Source organism: Phaenicophaeus curvirostris, chromosome 3, assembly GCF_032191515.1.
Source record: "Phaenicophaeus curvirostris isolate KB17595 chromosome 3, BPBGC_Pcur_1.0, whole genome shotgun sequence".
In the NCBI taxonomy this organism is placed as follows: domain Eukaryota; kingdom Metazoa; phylum Chordata; class Aves; order Cuculiformes; family Cuculidae; genus Phaenicophaeus; species Phaenicophaeus curvirostris.
Window position 1 is genome coordinate 10,894,546 of NC_091394.1, and position 25,909 is coordinate 10,920,454.

Here is a 25,909-nt window from a genome sequence, read left to right on the forward strand (position 1 = left end):
GGCTACAGGTTGGGAAGAGAGCATGGTCACCCTACTCAGGGCTTGGAGGAGCCTTAAACTTAGATACGGTTTTGAGAGCAACAGCCCCTGGTCTATTCAAGAGAAAGGCAATGACCAGAAGGCCTGCCCGCTTTGTGCAAGGGCACAGATGGAAGTGATCAGCTAGTGCTACAGGAGGAGATCTGGGCTAGGGCTTCCCAAATCGTGGCTGCTGCTGAGTCTAAAGGACACCTGAGGTGGGGAGAGGAATGTGGAGGAGAGAAGGAAACACTTAAGCTCCGAGCTCTTCTCTTTCCAAGGAGGCAAAGAGGGCTCTCGAGTATTAACTTTTGCTTTTGCTGGGGAGTTGGATGGTGCATGAGGGGCTGGGAGGGAAGCAGGGCAAGTGTGTGCAAAGCAGGCCTGTTCGTGGGAGGCAAAGCTTTGGTTTCCCTACCCCATGGTGTTTATCTGGCCCCAGGGATAAGCAGCAGCTCAGAATTTTTCTAAACCTCGCAGCGGAATTGTTGTTTGCAGGCACAAGAGCATCTTTGTGCTGTTAGCCATGCTACTTGCAATCTACTCACAATCTACTCACATGGTGGGATTTTTACATCAACAACACTGAATCAATGGCTCCAACTCCAGTGAACACCTTTGACTTGGGGTACGAGGTGATCCCTTAGTAGGTTCTGAAAAACTCAGTTTATACAGTTGGATTTTTTTTGTGTTCCTAAGTCAGTATTATTCTGGGAGAGAGGCATCTAAAAAGATAATGTAGGACTCAGTGTTTCAGTGACTCCAAGTCTGCCTACCTTGTACTTAAGAAAACAAAAAATCCTTGCTGATATGGGGGTATTTGAGCCTGAGCTTTTCCCTCCACCAGCAGGGAGAATAGATCCCACAGGCTAAATGCTGTTGGTAGCAGCCACTCAAAGTCCGTCTCTGGTGCACTCGCACAGGCACAATTAAAGGTTTGTTTTGCCCTGCTTCATGTTTATTACTGGTGGTAATAAATAAGGTAAAAATACTTCAGGTTAACTACCAGCTGTCCTGTGACAGTGGCTGTTTCCCAAACCAATGGCAGATGCAACAATATTGAATGTGAAAAGTGGAAGAGGCAGTCTGCATATAGAATTTCATGGTGCCAATTTTACACAGCCCCTTGGAAGTACTATGTTTTATGAATATTTATGCATTACCTGGAACTGGTGAAAGGAATAGAGCTCGAGTGTAGTTTTGGTGGCCCTGTTAGGTCTCTGAATTAACCTTTCATCAAAATGGCAGTGAAAAATACCTTCAGGGAACTTCAACAAGGAGAAAGTGCTGCTGGCTACAATTCAAAGTAAAATATTACACAGGAAAACTAAACTGCCGTTCATTCTTAATAAAAGCTAGACTGTGGCATTGGATAATGACAATCGAGTTACTACAGTGGAGACCAGTTAAGAGACAAAAGATTTTACAGGAATAAGACACTTCTACTGCAAACAAGCTGGGACACATTCTACTTGTACAGAGGTCAGCGCTCGGGTAATCAATACAGAATCAAACCAATACTTTAGAAATATTTAAATCTCTGTCTTGAAGTATCGATGCACTTACATGGCTATAATTTAGTGTATACTATGTACATATTCAACACCAATTGCAATAGAAGTCTTAAAACAACTTGATAAGTTATTCTGTAGATGGCAGCCTTGGTTGGAGGATAGTTTAAAGACACCCACAGATTGTTTCAGGAATACAGTGGATTGGATAGATACTTTTTCTTACAGCTATGCTGCTGTAAGACACTGATTTATGCCGAAATACTGGCCCTGGAAACCAAAACCATAAGAATGACAGATCTTGCAGGGAGAGGAAAAAAAAAGTCCACCTTACCCTGAATGCTTATATGGCTTTTATTTACTATTGTTATTATTATTTTGGCATACCAGGCTATATCTTGGGTACTGTTCTCAGCTCTTCCCCAACACTGTTTATTTCATGCCATCATCTTTAAAAGAGACAGAAGTACTTGTGCAGGTTTAGGACTGACAAACACTGAAATTGGCTCCCAGTGTGTACAGATAGCGGCAGCCGAGATCTGCCTCTCAAAAACCTGCCTGAGCACCTAAGCCCCAGCTAGAGCAGACCTTCCGCTTGCTCGAAAGCTTCTCAGTTCTTAGAATCATAGAATGGTTTGGGTTGGAAAGGACCTTAAAGATCACCAGTCCCAACCTCTTGCCGTGGGCAGAGGCACCTTCACTGGACCAGGCTGCTCAAAGCCCCATCCAACTTAGCCTTGAACACCTACAAACTCACATTGCTGCTGTGGTGGCACCCAACTGAAGAGGAATTTCTCTTGGAAAAAGAGAAATCTAGAACAGTGCCACTTTTAAAAATGAAAGAAGCCGCCTTAATGTCCTGTGTTGCCTTAGAGCTTAATTTATTACACATTATTTAAAGAGTCTTCATTTACAAGCGGTCACTTCATCTAAATACAGTTCCAACACATGGTACATAAGAATATATGATGGTTTATTGTAGATGATGATAACAAATGACTTCTATCTAGAAATTCAACAGGAAGAAAATATTTTGTTTCTGGTTTCACAGGGTATAGATAGAGTATCCATAGTATATGACTGCTGAGAAGTTTTCTTCTTTGCAAAAGCATATTAAAAGACCTCATATATATCCCATTCCATCAAAAGAACTATTAAACAGTAATAAACAGAAGCGTGAGAGTTCACAGGCTTTTCTAAAGTGAGTCAAACAGAGGTTTGTTCACTAGAGTTTCTTTCTCTGGTGAGCAGCTCACTGCAACTCCATTAATAAGTGCATTATTTTATTTGCATGCTTTAGCTGTCTTGAAGATCTTAAATTGTTATCTTCTGAGATCCAGATGCATGCCATATGGTGTTTGTGCAACTAAAAATGAAGGGGTCTATTCTCGTCTCGATGTGTGGGGAATCCCTGAACACCAAGAGAAGAACATATCCTTAAGGGTTAAAGGAGGGAACACATTTTTATTTGATTACAGGGCTTATGGAAGTGACTTATATTTGCTACAAAGATTATAAAACAAAAGAGTTGTAGGCTGTTTTAGGATTCTGGATAACGGCTTATCTTAGGCTTCACCATGCCACCCCTCAGTATATCTTTCCCTGGGAAACTACTTTCAAACTGAATTACAAAAAGTATTATTTTTGCTTGCGTTAACACCGAGCTGCAGTTTGTTTCCCTCCATTAAACCATTTACAGTGACTTGCAGTGGTGCAATTAGAACTGGGCAGGAGAGGAGGCTGCACCATAGGAGACTGTAGCCCTGCTACAACTACAGCCCCCACCTCCCAGTATAAATCACATACTTTTCTACTACCTCAACAGCAAACATAGTTAAACACAAAGCTGGGTTTTTATCACAGTGTCTTGGGTGGGGGAAAAAAGAAAAGAGGGGAAAAAAAAAAAGAGCAATAAAATATGTAGATACTCCCCCATCCCACAATATATTGCCTTGGTCCACCATTTACAAGCAGATCTATGAGACAACACTACATCCATTGCGCTATCTTCCCAAGATAATTGCAAATAAAGGCGATATCCATTTTAATATTTTTCTAAATAATCATATAAAAACTGATAGAGACTTAAGCTGTCGCAATGGCTTAGCTAAACAGCCAGCACTTTCATTAATTCTGGCACCGAGAAGTGGAGAAGCAGATAGTCTCGCCCTGTCTCATTAGGGAATGCTTTTTACAAATTTGTGATGCTGTCTCTGAAAAAATAAATCCCATACCCCTTCAGCAACCAAATGTCAGTTTAATATCAGCTCTGAGTGGCAATTTCCAGTTAGTAAATTAAATCTATTTGGCAATCTGTTTCACTATATTTGCCATTTAGGATAGCAAAATGGGTCTGTGAAAAGTATTTTCTTGTAAAGAATTTGTAATTGTCATTTAACTTCTCTGCCTGTATTTTAGGCAGACACCAATGTGAGCATTTTTGAGCTTTTGTCGTTCCACATGTACCTGGAATTGCACCAGATTAAGCTGCCTTCCATTTAAACCAACCGCAAACACAGGTTCTAATGATACAGAATTTACAAATCATTAGGAATCGAATAACACTGTGCAAAATGGACACTGCAAAGAAACTTTCTGGATCTATCCAGGACAGACATTTGCTGGAGAGCAGACAGAGCAATCTTGCAGAAGCATAATCACTTACAAAGCAAACTTACCTTGCATTAATGAGGTACTGTGCTAAGCTGATGTTTGCAGGGGATCCTGTGATTGTAACTTGTCGTTCTGCGGAGCCTTCTGTGGCATTAGCAATCTTGATCTGCGCTCCTGACATCTGCCTGATTTCATTTATCTTACTGCCTTGTCTGCCAATAATGCAGCCTATTAACTGGAGCGGGACAAAGACTGAGATTAGTGTCACAGACACAAGCAAAAACCACTTAACTGCAATTTGTAGTATTACTAAAAACACGGTTATGAAAGACTTAAGAGCAAAACAAAAGATTTTTGCTGTGCTGTTTGGAAGGAATAACTCCTGCAGACTGTTTGCTCTATGGTCCTGTGTCTCTCAATCAAGTTTCGCTGCTACGTGGTTATTAGCTCGATATCAGATTATTTAACTGGCTTCCATGGTAGAAAATGAATAAAGGAATAAAAACCACAGCCCAGCCTGACTTGCCAGTGGCAGTAGTGAACCAAGAGCAGCAGCTGGAGGTCTGACTAACTATCCGAAGTTCTCGCTGTGTGGCCCTGCACCGTCCTGGTGTGTCTGCTAGTCCTAGATCTCCCTGGGCATACGTGGTCCTTGCTTGGCCAAGGGCTGCGCTATTAAAGCCAGAGGGATTTACAGCTCTGCAGGCAGAAGCAGGCATTGGAAGAGCCTCAAATCTGTCTGCATTCCTTTACAGAAACTCACAAAACCTGGTATTGTGTAAATAAAACAGAGCTTCAGGTTTGTGTATGTATCCCTAGATTCCCTCACTTTTTTTTTTTTTTTTTCATAAAATTGCACTGATGTTAGCTTCAGTTAATGGTATTTAAATGGTCTTGGTGGAGTCACAAGCTTTTGGAAGCTGTATGCAAGACCTCGAGCCAGAGTTTAGCAGCACACGTAAGCGCTGCAGCTGCAGCTTGGGTAGGGGAGCATGACAACTGTGCCAGGATATTGCTCCTCTGGCACACAGAGCTCCCAAGAGCAAGTGGGCACCAAGCAGCAGGCAGCTGAGCCTGAGATGTTTAGGCTCCCGCAAGGGTGAGGAAGCAGACTTTAGTTTTGTGTTAAAGAAGGATGGGTGCTGAGACCTTCAGCAATGGCCACAATAGGTAGAAAACAGAAACTTCACTCTACGGGTCTGTCGACACTGGGATGATGTTGCCACTTTGGCAGAAGGATGTGCCAAGATGCAGAAACGGCTTTCCCTTCCCACTGCTTCAGACTGATGTGTTATTCTTTCTGGTACTGTACTGCTTGGAGTATCTTACCAGAAATGGATTCACATTGTCCAGATGTTTTCTCAAAAGAAGCTTCCTCCCTACCCGCCCCCCCCATAATCCTTGCTTCATGCTCAGGGATGAAGCACAGGAGTACGCATGAGGAGAAAAAAAAACGGATTTTCAGGAAATGCACACAGAATTTCCCATCCTGTTCAACAGGAGGTCCTTGCTGGGCTCTCTGTCCCTATCCCGAGTACCTGCCTCTTAGTGTGTGACTGCACCTGCCACCACAGAGGACCTACATGAGCATCACCAAGAAGCCTCCAGCCTGTCTCTGTGTGCACACAAACATGCCTGCATATTCCAGCTGCTAGTGGTGCCCTAGGTGTCTGCTTCCTATAACTCAGTCTCACTGGCCTCCACGGTCCACAGGTAGTGAAGGTGAAGCAGGAGAGAGGAACGCTCAGAGCACAGGTGGTAGCACCAGAGCCAGCTGGCAGGGCTGTTGTTTTTTAACACAATATGCCATCCTTGCAATGAAAGCAAAGGCAGTCCTACCACAGCATCACTGTACAGCAAAGCCAGCAGCACTAGGTCCACTCCCATCTATTACAACCCGGTCGTGGACATCATTAAGTTCCCATGAATGATTTGCATGCCACACTGCAGCTATAATTTACTCAGCTCTGGTCAAACACACTCACTACTGCTGAAGAAGAATGGAGTACAGAGCAGGGAAAAACCTTGGGCCATCTTTACTGCTACCCAGAGCCGTGCCCCCAGATTCCAGCGGCTTGAAATGGCCAACAGGAATGTAGGCTCTTGGTATTTCCTTCTGCCACAATAAGTATCTCATAATTTCTGTCATGGTGACCTGGAAGTGGCTGGTCAAGGATCTGTCTGTCGCTACAGTTGATTTTATGAAGCAGCGACCAGGATTTAAGTTCTATGAAACAGCTGTTACAGTGCTGGTCATGTCTTCAGATTCCTCAGATACTTCTCACTCAATGTGCAGATCTGAACATGCTTCTGGTTGTGATACAAAAAGTAGTTACTACTACAAAAAGTGGAACATTCTGATTTAAGCTAAAGTAGAATTAAGTTCACCCAATTAACTGTACTTTTGAAAGTTAGACAGGATGTCCCTCTGATAGCATGTTTTTTTACAGCATCTTTTGTTAAATTGTGTTTCTCCAGATGCTGTTGTGTTTTGTGTGAAGTATGATGTGTGCCAAACAGATATCTCTTCTGTAGTCACTTCTGTTTGCAGTCTCTCCCTGTCTCCGATGCAAAGTCAAGCAGAGCTGGGACCAGCTCAGTTAGCAAGAGATTTGACTGTTGTGAAGTTCATAATAACATTAAAATTAGTCCTTGGAAAGTAGCAGAATATGCATAAGATTTCTGGGGAAATTTATATCTATGCATGTAAGTGAGAAATACATTCTGTAACCAGCTCTTGTCTTGCTGCACATGGTTGATGGAGATCACTCCCTTGTGTTGCCCAGGCCTGATAAAGGATGCTCGCTTTCTAAAACTCCGAAATGAGTCTTAGAGGTTATTCGCTGGCATTTTCAGTATCAGTGGCTTTAATAATTATGTCCTAAGATGTAGACTGCACATTTTCCCTCAGCCTGTGCAAAGCAGACAAGCCACTTAAGTGTGCCAGGGGTCCTCCAAGGAGGCTTTAACCGAGGTGGGTCAGTACAAAGAATGTGCCATCTCCTAGCTGACCTTGAGTTAGGTAGCAAGGAATCATTGCAGACCAATTGAGGATACTGTTGATGCAAGCATCTGGAAGAGAGCTTTGGTCTGAAGCTCTCCAAAGTCATCCTTTGTTGCTGTGACAATGGGCTGCTTGAAGATAATCTGCAAGCCATGACATGACCTGTAGCTCATGTAGAATACACTTATACATTTGCTGTGTGCGGAGGACAGTAGAGCTGGGGTGCTTGGGATCCCTCTGGGGTGCCTTTCCCAGTGCGTATTACTTACACTGAAATTTGTCCAGTATCTGCATATTCAAGACCTGATGGGTTCTGGAAGAAGTTCAAGGGACTAGTTTTCATCTACAAAGCTTTGATCAATCATGGCATGGCCACCTGGTTTTACATAAAAACACCTGCCCTGCCTTGCTCTGAGATGAAGCCATGTCAAATTGCATCTAAATACGTATCTCTTTTTCAAGACTGACCTTTCCAACGCCTTCAGCTGCCCCCTTGTTGTTCTGTAGCTGGCCAATTCACATGACTTGGCAGACTACGTGTAATTCAGTCCCACAAAACTCCCTCACCACAAAAGCAAACTTCCCCAGGCTTTGAAAGCTGCTACCTTGCATGTAATGCTGCGTGTTTCACAGGTGTGGGTTTGCTCCTTTTCCAAGATCAGTAGATGGAACTAGGGAACGTGGAGGACAGTAAACATAGACCCGTTTTTAAGGACTTTAGGTGCTGCATTTTTTATGCTCACCTGCGTGCCCAACATACAGTGAGACTTACTCTCACTTCTGGAATAAATTAAAAGAAAATTCTCTAGAAAATAAGTGATAAACTTGGCCCACTTGAGAAAGGAGCTAAACTTTCCATAGACTATGCCAAGCCTACTACGCACTATAGTATCATATATAAACCATAAAAAAAAAAAGTATAGTATATATTTATAGCATAGCACATATACTATAAATATATACATATGTATAATACATACAATATACACATAAGTACATACAAACACACACACACGTGCCTAATATGTGCATGTGTATGACTTGAGAGGAATAGACCAGATCAGATGTGCACCTAGCCCAGAAGCCTGCCTCTGACTGTGGCAGGAACACATGCTTAAAAAAAAGGATAAAAACAGTGTGAGGTATAAAAAAAAAGTTTCCACTGGTATCCCAAATTGCCACCTAAGTCTTACAGACTACTTGAGCAGCAGCCGGTATTGCTGCCTCTGTGCTCCATAGTCCACGTGTCTGACAGTTTCTTTTTGAGCCCGTTTTTCTTTCTGCTGGTGGAAGAGGCAGCGCCACACGGACCTCCTTGGAGCATCATGTGGAGATGATGCTGGATTTCACTGAGGGATCCTCCAAGAGCATTTTCCACATGTGGAAACCACTCTGTGGTTTGTAGAGAAGCATTTCTGACTCCATGGGGAGATAAAGATGGTTCTTCCCTATGCCATTTCCAATTTGGATGGATTAACATGTCTGTTTCTCGAGTACAAGATCAGACTTACAGCTTTCTTAAAACACTGGTGTTTTCTGAGGGGGAAGTTGTTTTCCTGCTACTTGCCTCTGCCTGTCTCTTTCACATATATGCAAAATATACATAATTTTTAATAAGACAGAATTTTTTATTGGTTTGTTCATTTGTTCTCAAGGGCCATTTTGGAGGATTGGATCACAAAATCTGAAAGCATACATCATCTGTGCCCAAATTAGTTACACCCAGTTATACCATTCCTTTCATTCCCTTCAGGACCTGCCACTGTTAAGCACTTTATTCTGGGATTTGTGTGAAATGTGCTTACATTGTGTAACTTTGGTAGCAGCAGCAGGTCAGGCAAGAGCCCAGCAAGGAAACCAGATGTCCCTACAAGAGGCTTTTATGAGGAAAAGGTGATACTAGATAAGGATCATAGTCACTTCTGAGAGGGATTGGGAGAAATGTGACCTCTGTGCTCTTTTTTTTGGGTACATAGAAGTTATAAGAAAATCTAGAAAGAAAAATCTTCTGAATTTCCTATTAGGAGAGGAAGCTCAGGCTTTTTAGGATATGGAAAACAGCTTTCTGTAAAATGCACTTCTCTGTTGCCTGATATCACTTTTTGCTATTTAACCAACAGGTTAGCTGCAATTATCAGCATATCGTATGAAGAAAGCAGCATGATGTTGTTACAGTAATCATTAATAATAACAGAAAAAAAAATCTATTACTGCATTAACGCCAGAGGGAGTAATGGAAACTTATTTTAATAGGAAGCTATGGAAATTGTAAATGGCTATTAGTATCTACTTTCTGCAGAGTAGGCTAAAGTCTAAGATGCTTATTCTCTTTATATCTGATTTTGCCCCATCAGAGATTTACTAAGGCTTTGGCTTTTTATACTTCTTATGTTGGTTTATAAATATAAGTGTAACACTCACAGAGATACACACGGAGTTCTGTGGTAGCTGCAGAGCATGTGGATATTTGCATCCTCATGTTCTCCTCACATGCACTGGACTTGTGCACACATAAGCACAGATGATGAGAAAGCTGCAGGACTCATGCAGGGCAGGGGATCCCTGAAGTCGGAGCAGACAGCAAACTGGCCTTGGGCTGTGCCACAGCCCTGTGTGAGGGCCTGCAGCTTCCTTCACTTCCAACCAGATATATAATCCCTGCGCCACACTGACTGCCAGTCTATCAAATCTGTGACTCGGAGGTGCTTACCGAGAAAGTGAAGTCAAACTCCCAGTGCAGGGTTTGCTGCGCAGCTGCTGTTGCCTCTCCCACCCTGACCTCCCTCTGTGCCCAGCAGGTGACTGACGGAGCACACAAGGAACAGGTGCTGGTGACTCCTCACTCGGCTCCCTCTCTGCCCTGCATCCCTCTGTCTCCCTCGCCTCCTCATTTCTAGCCATGAGGCTGCCCACAGAGCAGCCTTGCTGCCAACAGCCTGAGGCACAGGCAGAGCAAACACCTCCAGGAGATCATAGAATCAAATCATAGAATCACCAGGTTGGAAAAGACCCACCGGATCATCGAGTCCAATCCTTCCTATCAAACACTAAACCATGCCCCTCAGCACCTCGTCCACCCGTGCCTTAAACATCTCCAGGGAAGGTGACTCAACCACCTCCCTGGGCAGCCTCTGACAGTGCCCAATGACCCTTTCTGTGAAAAATATTTTCCTAATGTTCAGCCTAAATCTCCCCTGGCAGAGCTTGAGGCCATTCCCTCTCGTCCTGTCTCCTGTCACTTCGGAGAAGAGGCCAGCTCCCTCCTCTCCACAACCTCCTTTCAGGTAGTTGTAGAGAGCAATGAGGTCTCCCCTCAGCCTCCTCTTCTCCAGGCTAAACACCCCCAGCTCTCTCAGCCGCTCCTCATAAGGCCTGTTCTCCAGCCCCCTCACCAGCTTTGTTGCTCTTCTCTGGACTCGCTCCAGAGCCTCAACATCCTTCCTGTGGTGAGGGGCCCAGAACTGAACACAGGATTCGAGGAGCGGTCTCACCAGTGCCGAGTCCAGAGGGAGAATAACCTCCCTGGACCTGCTGGTCACGCTGTTTCTGATACAAGCCAAGATGCAGAGGGAAATAGTTTTCACCCTTGCAAAATACTCAAGAAGCCCTTCATGCCTGGTGGGGTGCAAGAGCCCTTCCTCCCCCCTTCACTGGCTGCACACACACACACACACACACACACACACACAAAATGCACGCCCGCAGCGCACACGGGCAGCACTAATGCCTTTTGGTCCCTTAATGCACACCCTGACACCATAGGAACATCAGAACTCCCTTTCATCACGAGCAGAGCCCCTGGGGGCTGTTGTGAAGCCTAATCCCATTTTGGTCTTGGTTTTGCTCTTTCAGGAACAAGTGAGACACACACTGTGTAGCCAGAAAAAACCTTCTCTTCTATTGGAAGCAGTGCAAGATGTGTGTTTGCTTCTCAGAGGACAGAGCATTTCACACCTCCTAGATGAGAAACACGGATTTTTCAAATTTCCTATTGCACTACAGGACACAAAGCCAACTTTCTCCCTCTCTTTCTCTGCTATGAACCCTGAAAGAAGTGAAGTCAGAAGAATTACCTTGGATTTATATCACTGATGGCAAGAACAACATCTGCCTGAAAGCGAGATAAAGAAACTTGCACTGCAAGGATAAACACAGTGCTCCCATAAAATTCTCAACATACAATAAATTGGGTTATATAGGTATGGACAAATCAGCAGAACATCTTTTAAGTAACAAAAAGCTCACAAAATCACAGCACTCATAAAAGATTTACCTTTGCTTCTTTGCTATTTTGTATTGTTTTCATACTGTAAATCACTGCCACTGAATTTAATAGGGCTTACACAATATTGAAAGTATCTCTTAAGTAATATAATTGCTGTTTGTGATTCTACTCATGCTTGAGAGCTTTTTTCACTGGAGGGGAAATCTTCCATTTTCCAGGTAATTCATTTGAAATGAAAACTGAAAATAAAACCCCATTTGCAATGAAGATGAAAAAACGGGAAGGCACTTTTATATGACATGCAGCATATCAGTTGGGCATTTTGAGTAGCTGTTTTAAGATTCAGCACCGCATTGCTCATGGAAACTGGGTCTGTCGATCACAGCCGGTCCAGAGTTGCTGAAGCAGGAATGTTTTTAGCCCTTGTTTTTCAAACAAACCCTTATATTGCACTTCTACATAACCAAGGCAGCTTTTTTTTGTTGGAAAAAAATGCAGTCTTGGATGATGCAAAGCCATTGCAGTGCAGGCTCTCTCCCCCCTAGCACAGAGGACTCCAGCCCAAGACACAGCACATGGGGCTGCACGTTTTTCCACCCTATTTAAGTGCTTGTGCCACCCGAGAGAGGAATCTTGGTTGCTCATCTAATTCCACTGCAACCAGCAGGCACCCAGGCTTTAACAAAGCTGGTGAAGCACCATGGAACTGGTGCCGTCGCTCAACTAAACTGGCAACGCTAGAGGCCTGACACGAGAGGGGTTAGTTGCTCTTGTCCAGCATTTCAATAGCCCCTAATACCTTTCCCTAACAGACTAATTGCTGTGCAGTTTACTTTAAAGACTAATATTCAGAAATCAGTTGAAGATGAGAGGTTTCCCCTCCGGTGTCAGAGGAGCGAGAGAAGAGAAAGTGATAGACTATTGGTCCACTTACATCATTGGGAATAGTAAGTTCATGGGAACTGGTTGGAGTAGTGGCATCCAGTCCTATTCAGGGGACAGAGGGAAAATGTTACACCAGTTGTTTGCACAAAGGGCAAGACACAAGAAATGATATTTTAAAGAAGGAAGCAGACAGAAAGAAAGAAAAATGGAAAAAAAAGAGAGGAGCAAAGGAAAATAGAGAACTGCTAATGAAGCAGAAATAAAAGCAAGAGATGCAAAACTCAGCGGGCTGGACTTATTTTAAACAAGTCTTCTTTTAATTAACTTTTAACCCACCAAAGCAACAAGTGTCACATGAGATTCCACAGGGTCATAAAAAGCTTCCAGAAAATTAAGGGGTTTCCCCTAAAAATAGTCCCTGAAGTTTGTTCTAAACACATCAATTAAGAAATTAACCAATGGCTGAAATTTGACCTGTCTACCAGGAGTTCTAGAATACGGACAACGACAGTCAAGCAAACAATTAGCATGAAAAAGAAAAATTAATAAATTAAAATAAGGATGAGGAAATTAACCTACGAAAATTTGGAAATTATATGTGGGATTAGTTCCAGAAGAAACTTTGGGAAGGGTAATTTTTGAAGGAAAATGTACAAAATACTCTAAGCTGCATACATTTGTTTGTAAATTGGGTGGACAAAAGGAAAAAGCTCAGGAAAAATGGAATTGCTGCTCTAACACACAGTAACATTGCAGAAACTTACATCTCACAAATATAATCAGGAAAAGATTAAGAAGCAGCATGTTAATGACAAGAATAAGGGAAATACAAAGGGAGGAAAGGTGATTTAGTATTACTTGTGCATATTTTATCAGATACATCATGAAGAAAAAAGTGTATTTTGGATGTCATGTCTCTTTCTCTCATTTTTGCTTTTTTTCGGTGTTTATCATTATCATTATTATCTGTGAAGACATGCCAAAAATACTCTTTTCCAACTAGAAAAGACGGAAAAGAAACACTCTTACAAAAATGTGGCTCACCTACATTTTACTTACGTTCAATTTTTCAATTTTACGTTCATTTTACGTTTACGTTCAATTAAGAGTTGCATATGTTTACTTTACATTGAATATAAAGCAATCGAGTTGCTCACAGAATTTGATGTAAGTGATAAAATGTTATTTGCCACACAAAGCATGTACCAGTACGTATGTATTTCTGTTCTATAAACTTTCCAGATTCCAAGCATGTAGGTAGTGAAGTACAGTAAAAATGATTTATTGCAGTGTTGACTGACTTCTCACTCTTAAATCAAGCATTCAGCTTCTGTATTTAACTACATTTTCATTTCATTTTGTAGCTATATCTGCATAGCCATAGGAAGAGAGGCACTTGTCGCAGCAGTGATGATTACAGACACTTGGGTTGACAAGGACTTCGAGGTTCTGCGTGCTGTAATTTCTTTAATCAGTATTTTTGTACTGCAATTATATACAGTTTTCCTATGCTTTCTTCTTTCTGAACCGAACTGGAAATTTGACAAGATGCACACTCAAGTATTTCACTCGGGACCAACTGGTACATACTGTATGGCCATAATAACTTTACAAGGACCGAACAAAAGAAACTCGGGTCTTTTAGCCAATGGCACAAATGAAGCAGGTTTTATGACATAAACATAACAAACAAAGCATGTTTTAGTAATGATGAAAGGAACTGTAACAAAGGCACAGAGGAGGGAGGGGAAGAAAAGAGATTAATGTGTGAAAACAGAAGGATCGCTGGTCATTGACGACATTCATTATTAAAATGATGTAATGACCACGGGAAACAAAGCTGTTAAGAAGAAGGACATCCTCAGGGGGTCATGGGTACGTACCAGGGAAACCAGGGGTGGTCTGCCCAAGGGGAGTAAAGGGGGGATGCTGCATAGCCAACTGGTGAAGCTTGGTCAACTGCAGGGCAGGATGGGAAATTAGAACTAACCAATCAAATGGAATTATTTCAGAGCAGAGAAACTATCTTAAATGTTCTAAAACCGGATTAATTAAAATTATATTGGAAAAAAAAAAGGTTTAACCATTCATTCTAATCTACCATAGAGAAAAAAAAAAGGCAAACTGGTTATAAATGACATATCTACTGTTATTACATGTAATGGCTATTGTTAATATTAACTAATTACTGTAGAATTACATATTAAAAGAACTCAAATATATCACATGCAAAAAAAAGACCAAGATAGATAACTGTCATTTGTTCCTGGGCCATTGTACTTTCTAGCAATTATTACATAAGTTCAGAGAGGCAGCTGAGCTAACATTAGGTTCTACAGCGTGTTGTTCAGGAAAGGTGTCCTTAGGCTGTCTCTTTACTGCTAACTGTAGAAAGCAAATGTTGCCCAGAACAAATAAGAGGGAGAGAAAGAAAAAGCGAGTAATTTACATGACCAAGACTCACGTCTGGATGAGGGATGGCATACTGCCCCTGAATCGTGAATGCCTGAAAACAACAAGCAGAGTTAAGACACAGGTCAGTCAGGTGGGACAAGCAGCGTTCCTGTTTTTCATCAGAAAATCTCCTTCTAGCTCCCCAGGTGAATGCCACTTGCATTGCTTCCAATGCTGAGCAATGTTTAATTGTCTTGTGCTGCTTGATAATGCTTGACATGGGACAGAAAGATCTTACTTGGGCTGCCCACACACCCCTTCAGGGCAGGGGATGCCAACTGCCACTGCCTGAGCTCTGGTGACCCCGTTCCTCAGGATCCCTCTTCAACCCAGTGCATCTGCCTGAAGCAAAGCCGGGGACATCATGGGAATTGAGGAGCATGGGGGGTGGCCCCTTCCCCTCCCTGCAGCCCCATCCACCCAGTGCCACTGATGCACAGGGGGAGGTGCTGATCTAGGGCAGCAATAATAGGACAAACCTGCCTGGGGGTGGCAAAAAACCCCATGTGAGTGAGGAGGAATACGGTGGAATGCCTGGCACTAGTTAGCATGGCCCTTTGTTTCTTCTGTTGTCTCTGTTCAGCTTTCTGCAATGACCTACAAATAAAAAACTACAGAGAGTTTATAATTTCCTATTATATTCAGCAGGGCTTTTCTGAATGCAACAGTGTGTCAGGAGAATTTTATGTGCTTGTGCTTTCACAGGCAGGAAAGCAGAAGGAAAAATTATGAAGTATAAATATTTGTAGTGGGAGAATTATAAACAGGAACAGAGCTGATTAGCTTAGTTTTCAAAATGCTTATTTGACAAAAGGCCTCTTAGAAAGTAATGAATCCTTTGCAAATGATAAAACAATTCATTTAATGGAGTTAGGATATTAAAACCTTTAATGCTCCAACTGCTTAATGCATGTTTCTGTGGCAAAATTTCCCTTCTGGAGAAGAAACATTTCATTTAGTTTTAAAATTAGTTATAAAGCAAGGCTGCAATCTGGTAAACATTATGCACATGAGCAGTTTTCTGGCAGAAGTATGTGTGACTGGGCTCAGTGGGAGGTTCATAGGTAAACATACTCAGGTGTGTCTACAGGGGATGGCCATGACACACGCTTCATAAATGACAAGAAATGACTCTAATTCACAAAAAATAGGATCAATGCCATCACTGAGTCTTAAACAGGGATGGACTCAAACAAGAAAAGCATGTGTTTAAGTGTTTTAGCAAGTGAGGACAACCTTAAGTAAATGTTATGATGCTTTGCTGAGTGAGGGTTCCATGCAGAGCCAAGCACAGGAGCAGCCTCAGGGATGTTATAGCTGGAAACAGCGCTGGGCAGGGGCCTGGGTCCATGAGCAAAGTGCAGGTTTGGAAACCACGCTTTGGACTCAGCCTCTGTGCTGGATCACAAGTGTCCTTTCTGATCTTGGCTTCACTTCAAACCCAGCTGAGAGAACATCTTTTACATGCTTCCAAAGCAGTGGTCTGCAAACCAGCAAGTAACCGCTGCAAAAAAAGTCAATAGCAAACCTAATAGAAGTCTCCCCCGTCCTCATCACCCTACTCATTCATACTTCCATCTATACACAGAAGGAAGCAAACAAACTGGAGAAATAACAAAACTAATGAACATTCAGAGCTTATCCTAGCTTTTATTTGTCAATGAAAATCATCAAAGCAGCATGGACAAGATGGGTATTGAATTTTCTTTCCCCGGGGAAAAAATAAAAATAAAAAAGCTCTTCCTTTCTTAGGATCCCCAAAAAATCATTTGATTGATTTAGTTTTTTCCCCTTGGCAGACGGCACTGGTCTCTTCTGTGGCAAGGCCAGACTGAGTTCAAGCTTGGTAGAGGCTACTGAAGCATCTGTACTGCAACGTTTCACTAAGGACAGGAGCTACAGGTCTGCTTCCATGAACGTTAAAGGCAACTTTCCTACTGATGTACTGAGAGTAGTAACAGCAGGAATGACCTGGTCTACAAATTTTCTTCAATTTAAAACATAAAACTCCTGTAAGACATAAAGCAAAGCGGTACCCTGGGAATACCCATCTAAACACCAATGTGGCACAGTGGGTAGAAATTTCCAATTTGTTTCAATCAGGCAGTTGTGCTGGATTTATTTATTTTTTTTAACCACTGTATGTGCTAAATATTGGTAAGGGCCAGAGCAGGGCAGGACAGTGTTCAGCTTCCTTTTAATTCTGTCATGCAATACAGTATCCAAAAAGCACAAGAGATTTAAAAGCAATATGTAAAGCAGAAGAACCCATACTTGTTAAGAAAAACTAGAAATTTGATTTAGCTAGTGTTGTCTGATATGCAAGCATTAAATAAACCAAAACCTTTCAAAATAGCCATCATGTAATTTAGAACGAACAAATAACTTCTGATAGTGTAGCCAAAAAGTTAGATGGAATTAACACTGCTATAAAAAAATTATTTTCAGTATTAATTTCCACTTATAAAACCTGGTTAACGCGTCTTTCCATACCAAGTCTGCTTAGTTGGCAATCACAGAAATTCAAAGCACAGAGAAAGCATCCGTTCCGCTCTTTCTCACATCAACAGGTTGTGTTAGAAAAGTGGGAATACTTTTTTAACTGATAAAACTGAAGATGACAAGAGCTAGTTGACTTTAAAATAGGACACTCAATTATTTATATAAACTCCTCAGAGCACTCTGGCAAATGGTACCAATACTTTAAAGTGATCATATACAGAGACAGTCTTTGAACATGGTGGCAATTATAAAATTTGTAACATGGGATGCTGCGTAGATACACACAAATTTCTTGAAGGAAAACACTGCAGTGTAAACATAAATATGGAGTAAATAATTCATTTCAGTCATAGACCTATTTTTGGCAAATTATTTGAAATTTCAATTCAACTTTGATCACTAAGGTAGTAGATTTCTTATTCTGAGTACAAGTAAGAGTGCTGGGCTTGAACACCAAGAATTGAAAGCTATTACATGCAGATTATGAACATCTGGATATACATCAGAACATATCATTATAGAGTAGAAGGTAAAACTCTAAAATTCAGAGAAAGCTTATTACAAGGGCCTGTCAGAAGCAATGGTGCTTTGGTGTATGTTTGAGATGTGCACAAGCTTCCTTACAAACTGGCTGATCATAGCGGCAAGGGTCATCATACCAATACCAGCAGCACCTTGTGCTGCCCCCTGTCCTACCAGGAACCCCGTGTATGGCTTGTCACATCACCTCCAAATCACCTGCTGGCATGAGACATGGTCTCCAGGAGACCATGACAGGGTGATGACCTGGGCTGGACTAATGGGACTGGATCTACCTGCAGATGTTACACCACGCAGGCGAGTGGCTTTTCCCACTAGGTAAACTTAAAAAGGGGCCTTGCTCTTATCATGGGGAAAAGATTTGGGTAGGTTGGGGTGCCTTACTGCCAGAGAGGCTTCACATACATGAATTGTAAGTAGAGAGATAGCTGCCTTTCTAGGCCAGACTTGGGAGTTCAGTTTCCCCTTGAGTTGGGTAGGGCTTGCAGCATCTCACTCCACCACCACTGCACATACCCCGAGCAGTGCTGCTCTTAGCCTGTTGGGTCATCTTGTGAGCCTTCTATAGTATTTTTAGGGTACATGTCAGTTGTGTTTGTTGCTCATCAGTTACTACACTGGCATTACCCTTCAACAGATGATGGAAGAGTAAATTCCTGCCCTGTCTCAGAGGCACATTGCAGACCTGTGTCAGTGCACTATCAAAACACACGGAAATGTCACATGGCATACAGGGTTTTAAAGGCAGATGAGAACCCTGACTAATACAGCTTAAGATGAAGGGGGAAGAGTTAAAACTCCATTATATAAAAAAGAAAGAGGAAAGATCTGTGTTATCTGTAAGGCTGTTGCACACCATGGTTAGGAAGGTCTACCTCAGAACTCCATTGCTACTTGGTCTTGTTGGACTATAAGCAGCAGCAACTACACCTGTATAAATTTTTATTGCAAAATGCACTATTTGGTCCTAAAAAATGTGAAAACATTGAGAGCAAGATTATGCCTTTCATAAGCAGAGATATCCTGCTGTTTGATCACCTCGGAAATTTGACAAAATTGTTTATACTGCTAGTGGAGCTGTAAGTGAATCATAGAATCACAGAATCATAGAATCACTGAGAAAGTGAAGTCAAATTCCCAATGCAGGGTTTGCGGCGCAACTGCTGTTGCCTCTCCCACCCTGACCTCCCTCTGCGCCCAGCAGGTGACTGATGGAGCACAAATGAAACAGGTGCTGGTGCCTCCTCACTCAGCTCCCTCTCTGCCCTGCATCCCTCTGTCTCCTTCGCCTCCTCATTTCTAGCCATGAGGCTGCCCACAGAGCAGCCTTGCTGCCAACAGCCTGGGGCATAGGCAGAGCAAACACCTCCAGGAGATCATAGAATCAAATCATAGAATCATAGAATCACCAGGTTGGAAAAGACCCACAGGATCATCGAGTCCAACCATTCCTATCAAACACTAAACCATGTCCCTCAGCACCTCGTCCACCCGTGCCTTAAACATCTCCAGGGAAGGTGAATCAACCACCTCCCTGGGCAGCCTGTTCCAGTGCCCAGTGACCCTTTCTGTGAAAAATATTTTCCTAATGTTCAGCCTGAACCTCCCCTGGCGGAGCTTGAGGCCATTCCCTCTTGTCCTGTCCCCTGCCACTTGGGAGAAGAGGCCATCACTCTCTTCTCTACAACCTCCTTTCAGGTAGTTATAGAGAGCAATGAGGTCTCCCCTCAGCCTCCTCTTCTCCAGGCTAACAACCCCAGCCCTCTCAGCCACTCCTCAGAAGGCCTGTTCTCCAGCCCCTTCACCAGCTTCGTTGCTCTTCTCTGGACTCGCTCCAGAGCCTCAACATCCTTCTTGTGGTGAGGGGCCCAGAACTGAACACAGTCTTCAAGGTACCTTCCCTCCTCCCCTACCCCCCAGTAAGCAATTTTGTCCCACTCAGGCAGCATCTGATTTGGAAACCTCTCAATTAGCAGAAGGGCAACGTTTTCTTAATTACACAAGTTAATTTTAAACATTGGTAAAATACCAGTCATCACAATTCTGCGTTGTTTGCAATGCAGTGTTCTCCTTCCCTGCAAACCGTGAGCACACACAGCAGACAAAGCACAACAATACTATACCGGGTGAAAAAGAGTAAAAGTTGAAAACTAACAGGCGCTGGCTGAGGTTGGGCCAAGACGGTGTGGTTTCCAGCTGAAGCCAAAATGGTGTCTGCTCTTACCTGGCCACCTGCAAAAATGATAGGTGCAGAGGCAGGTTTGGGACGGTAGGGGATGGTGGCACCTTTGGGTGGGGACTGCAGACAAAAACACAAAGCGATCAAAATGCAGAATGAAGCAGAGCTCGTATTAAAACACCACTCCCTCCCTTAGTCACCTCAGACAACAAGGCACGCGCCTAACCTAGCCCAGCCCACCCCATCCTGCCTTCCACCCCACCAGCAAAAAGGCAAGCTAGAGGCCACTTGTTTGGGCTTCCAGACGAAGAGAGGAGTTCCTGGCTGCACGGCCAAACCAGGCAGCACTGACACTCACGGCTTCATTGCCGACATCATTGGTTGAAGCTATGAAGCTTCATCAAGCATGTCAAGGCATTTCGGGAGATTAACACAGAGCACATCTTCTGCTTTATCATCTCTCTTACGCTGCTAAACATCAAGGTTTTTTTGTTTACCAACTCAATTTAATCAGCTGCTCCGTTGCAAATAACCATCCTGTTCCTGCCTTTTGTCTGGTTTAGCTGGAAGGCTGGAGAAAAAGCCTCCCGGTTTCAGCAGGAGCATAACCATGGCCTTTGTAATTTATGGAAAGGGAGGTTTGCTCCCTGCAGCCCAACCCAAGGACCTAAAGGGAAAACCTGGGGTCCAAGGCTAACTTTCTCCTCATGAATAAAGCAGGAGAGTGCATCTGTAAAAAAAAGGCTTCAACCTGTCTGTGCAACACCTAGCAGAATGGCGACGTGATTTCAGTGCATTAAATACAACTAAGGAAGTTAACCACGTATCACTTCCACTAATTAATATCACATATTAGCTACATCATGTCAATGAAACTGTCTGTTGCCTAATTAAATATATGCTGCAAATCAGAGAACATTCATTTTCTTAAATATTTGAAGCAGTAAACCGTAGAAGCCAGTGTCAGTCTACTTGCAATTTGCCTGATGCTAAAATTAAGTACTTCTTATGTCAAAGTGGTTGTTTAAAATATGGCTCTACCAGTAGGAAAATGGGGCTGTATCTCTCATTTTGACAAGTGACTTCTCTTATCTTCTTTAGCAAATAACTATTTATTCCATGAATGTCACTTGGACAATAGACTAAACTTTGTATTCACAAGGCTGATAACTATTGCCATCACGTACACCAGCTCTCACAAACTAAAATTATTTTTTAATACTATCTTTCTGTTCTCTGGCATTTCTATAAAGAAATTCCTTCTTCACAGTAGTTCAGCAAAAACTGAAGCAAGAACTCACTTTTCCCCAGGAAAACACTGGGGATTTATTAGTTTTTGATGCTTTATTTGCATTAGGCTGTATGACATTCTGATGCATCGCATACTTCTGAACAGCCAACAGCTGCAGTGCTGTCTCAAATACTACACTGTTTCTGCCTTTTCTAAGGAAGAACAGAACAGCAGGGTGTCAGAGATCATCATGAGACAGCCCTTGACTAGAACTTAAGTAAAAAAAAAAACAAACCAAAACACCACAGAAAAATTTCTGGCTGAAATTGTGATAAAAGCAGAAATGTTTCATGATCCTTTTCAAAAAATATGGTTATTAGGTCAAAATATTTAATTTTGATTTGCTGAAATATTTTTTTTTCCAAAATTCTATTCAACTTAATCAGTTGAGAAATGTACTTGCACGAAATCACAGGCATTTTCAGCAAGGGTTAACATGTCCAGATTTTTATATAAATTCATTCTGCATCACCTAATTTAAGAGCTAAAAAATTGTTGTTAAAATTAAACGTTCTGGTCTTAAGCAATGACCTGACCCCAAGGCAGCAAAAAGTCCTGGTAAATCTAAATTACACTAGTCAAAATTATTTCTATTTAAAACAAGACCTAAATCTTTTCTGCTCTATTCTGCATCAGAATAAAATGCTTTTCTCTTAGAACAGTCTGTAGCCCCGTGCTGGACTTGGTTTGTGGTTTGACAGTGTCATGATAGTCCTGGTCTTTGATTACTAAACCCTGCTGGGAAACGTTCTCAAACACAGTCTAACAGTCTCGAAATCCTGGTCACGGAAAGGGCTGGCAGCACCTCTTCAAAATTAATAATGTGTTTGAGCATCTCCTGAGTGAGAAATGATTTACCAAGCACTCACTTACCTCCAGCATAACCACGCATATTTGTTTCACGCACTGGATAATGGCATCAGGAGTACCCGAGATAGTCACTGCGCGCTCCGTTGAGTTTGGCAGCATGTCCCCTGCTACTTGCACCTGGGCTCCTGTGGACTTAAGCACAGACAAAGCAAAGAGAGAGTCATCATGGTTGGGCAGGCAACAGCCCCTCTCAAACCTATGATTCACTGATGTGATGGAGGGTAAGCAACTCGAAACTTTTTGTCTTTTCTTTGCTAGATATGTGGTAGAGCGTCTATGTAAACTCGTGCCCAGAGAGGGTAATTGGGGTCTGGTAGGACATGGATTTGCCTGTTCAAGCTGATTTGCAAACAATCCCATCCTAGGAAGATCAGTCCTTAGTAGCTGTTAATGAATCAAACTGTAACCTGAATTGCAGGACAAGTCTTTTAACCTCCTCAAAGACTGACAGCTGCAATACTGACTGAAAAAAGAAAAAGGTGAAACAAAATGCTTTTCAGTAATTAAAAAAAAAGGAAAAAAAAATGCTCATAACCAAAGAAGGTCTGCTAATCAAACGAGTTGCAGATAAAAGGCTCCTTAATCCACTGATGGCTGACTCGTGTCTCTTGATGAAATCTGGGGCTGCTTTATACTCTGGTATGTCTCAGAACAGTAGAGAATCACTTCTAATTTATAATTAGTGTTGATTAAATAACAGCACATCATCAACTTTTAGCTCATTAATGAACCTAAGGAGGTAATGAGCCAGTTTTGGTTTATTTTTTTTTATATTCAATCCTGGGCCTAACTAATGTATCTAAATTAACCAAAATAAGTAAAAAAAACCCCGAAATAAGAAAAAATACATGAGGCCAAAAGAATCCCTAGCATTATTTCACAAACATCCTCAAAGGCATTTTCAGTCAACAGAAAAAAGCCCAACTATTCTGAATTGATTCAGTACTTTCACAAATTACAAACAAAATCTATTCCTGACTGTAATTGCAATGCAATATTTTGGGCTTTTTTTAAAAAAAAGTATTTTTAGTAACCATTGACTATGTGTCAGCCAGCAAAGGGTTAATTTGTTTTCCTGCTGGTTACATGCAACACATGTTATTCTTCTTCCAAAGACTGATTAAATTACTGATTGCATCTTCTGTTCACTAGTGCTGTTTAAGGCCAGAATATCAATTCCTTGCTCTGTAACAGGCTTTGGAATTTTGCCATAATTTGATCAATCAGTCATGACTTTCTTTGCTTTTGTTTTGTAATCTTATCTTGAAAATAGTACAACAACCCTACGTGTTCTTGGGTACAGGAATGAGCACAAAAGTCCACCCTTCATGCAATTGCTTCTCAGTGTGTTGTGTGGTGACAAAATTAGACTACATCTTGAGCTGGATGCTCCTTTTTTTTCCATTTGATCGTGTTTGCTGTTTAACTTCAGTTCTGAGTATCTGTACATCTAAAACTCTGCCAAATACTGCAATCATATATGCATTTAATTCCAGTGCTAATCTTGTTTATTCTTTGACTTTGGTCATGTGCCAGTAATGAAAAAGTGAGCAATATTTTGTTCTTTACCCTTACACTTAAGAAAATGTGCAGTGTGACATCTTGCAACACTAGCCTTATCAAAAGACCTATTTGGCTAAACACTATCCTTTGCCTTCCCTGTATCAGACTAGTAGGCAATTGACTCTGAAACTATGCTCACCAGAATAATCACCTAAGTAACTTAATGTACCCAAACCAGCAGACTAATTTCCCCTTTAAAACATCCTAATTTCACTCCCTATGTCCTAAAAGCAAGGCAAACTGAACACCTTCCTTCCACCCAGGAAGTGCACTCCAACACACAAGTATCTTTTCCCATCTATACAAAGTTCTCTGACAGAAAACATGTTTTATTTCCCCTAGTGTCATCAAGTGACTCCTTTCTCCCACCTCTCAAAAGCTCCTTTGAGAATAAGGACTGCTGCAGAGGCACAGCTCCTGGACTCTTTGAGGAAAAAGAAAGTAATAGCATGCCACAAAAAAAAAAATCTGCTTTGTAAGTACCTTTTATTTGCAGGTCTCAGTACGCAGAGACCCCTTCAAATGGCAGGGTTGTGAAGTGTTTTTCTGCAAGTTTAAAGCAGACAACCTACGCATGTTTTCATCAACGTGGTTTACAAAGTAAGAGGCACATGGCTAAACAACATGTAGTTGGCATGTAGTAGCAGCAAGAACTCCGGAAGAGCTTTGGGCAGCGCTCTCAGCTAATGGAAGTGGTTCATGTTGCTTTCGCTTCCCTGTATACAAGGGCAGAAAAGACCCTTTCAGTAGCAACCAAATCCTAAAAGGTGAAGATAAGCCTTCAGAGGGAACTTTGTTAAAAAAGTCCTGGGACAATCAAATTGGAGTTTGAAATTTGAAAGTCAACACGATCACCACCTTTCCCTCCAAGGCTACCACAGACTAAGATTTCACTGCAAATACTGGATATTTTGATGAAAGGGTTTTCCACTCCTTTTTTGAAATTTTTAAAAATCTTATTTGCTAAAAAAAAATCCATTAATTTTTATTTTCACATTTGAAAAGAAACTTAAAAGCTCAGTGAAACCTACTCTCTTGAATCTACATTTTAGATAAAAAAAGGAAGTTTCATTTTGATAAAGCCTGTCAAGCGGGAGTGCAGTGATAGGATGAGGGGGAATGGTTTTAAGCTGAAAGAGGGGAGATGTAGATTAGATATTAGGTATTAGGAAGGAACTTTTCCTTTGAGGGTGGCGAGGCACTGGAACAGGTTGCCCAGAGAAGTCATGGAAGCCCCATTCCTGGAGGTGTTCAAGGCCAGGTTGGATGGGGCCTTGGGCAGGCTGATCCAGCAGAAGGTGTCCCTGCCCATGGCAGGGGGCTGGAAACTGGATGGTCCTTAAGGTCCCTTCCAACTCAAACCATTCTATGATTCTATGAAATGAAAAAAATTGTTCTGTGTGTTATCTTTATATTCAACATCTCATACCATGTTAGGATGAATATATAGGTAGAAGGAGTATTGTCACTTTATCCAGAATAAAAATCATTTTTACTGAAATGACCTATTCAGATTTTCTCTACATGAACTTAGCATCTACCAAATTTTCTTGTTTGACTGGTTAAAAATATTGGATCCTTGGCTTGGCATGTGCTATGTTGTTGCAGTCATGCATGGAAGAATCAAAACTGGCACCTTATGATAATTTTTGCATTTTCTGATTAGAGAAAAAAGTGGCTGCTAGCACAGAACATTGATTGAATATTGTTAGAGAAATTCTGGATTAAAAAAAAAATCAATATGAAGCACATGAAATCAGGTCACCTGTGGCACAGTGAGATTAGGGAGAAAAAGGAAAGCAGCATGAAAGTAACTCTCTTCTAAAAAAGTGGATTAAGCGTTTAACCCACTAACTTGGACTCCCCATTGCTACTTGGGCCTTTCCATGGTCGCAAAGGTGGTAACTGATTCGGAAACGGCTGCAGTGTTTGAAACTGGGATCACCTGCGTATTGCTGGGGAGAGGGCTATGCCTGAAGAGCAACTGGACGAGATGTTTCTGTCACTGAATTGTTGCTTCCCTAAATTGTAGAAACTAATACATTGTAAAGCTATTTCTTTACATCACACATGGTCTTTAGCTTCAAGGGAGGCAGAAGGGTACATCTGTGTAAGATCCCTGCTTACCCCAGAGCAAGACTTTTCCAGGCTTTTCACTCAACACGTGCTCACGTTTGTGCAATGGGCAAATTGTAGTGGACAACGCTGGCAGGACACGCTGTGGTAGGACGCTAAGCTAGCCAGTGTCCCTGGC

General features: G+C 42.0%; 1 protein-coding gene across 12 annotated transcripts in view; it reads right to left on the reverse strand.

Annotated features, from left to right (window-relative positions):
• The window catches only part of LOC138718801 (poly(rC)-binding protein 3-like), a 499,598-nt gene that overhangs the window by 14,767 nt on the left and 458,922 nt on the right, over window positions 1-25,909 (reverse strand). For 4 of the 12 annotated variants that reach the window (XM_069853369.1, XM_069853368.1, XM_069853371.1 and 1 more), the window contains 7 exons: window positions 22,096-22,224; window positions 19,908-20,051; window positions 14,721-14,762; window positions 14,140-14,215; window positions 12,306-12,358; window positions 4,208-4,377; window positions 1,334-2,940 (listed from right to left, as the gene is read on the reverse strand). In XM_069853369.1, coding sequence (XP_069709470.1) covers window positions 2,844-2,940; window positions 4,208-4,377; window positions 12,306-12,358; window positions 14,140-14,215; window positions 14,721-14,762; window positions 19,908-20,051; window positions 22,096-22,224 — 711 coding nt within the window. In that variant the 3' untranslated portion in view covers window positions 1,334-2,843. Of the gene's footprint in view, window positions 1-1,333; window positions 2,941-4,207; window positions 4,378-12,305; window positions 12,359-14,139; window positions 14,216-14,720; window positions 14,763-19,907; window positions 20,052-22,095; window positions 22,225-25,909 lie in introns of those variants that run through there. The other 8 variants (XM_069853372.1, XM_069853374.1, XM_069853376.1 and 5 more) reach the window with 6 other exon arrangements.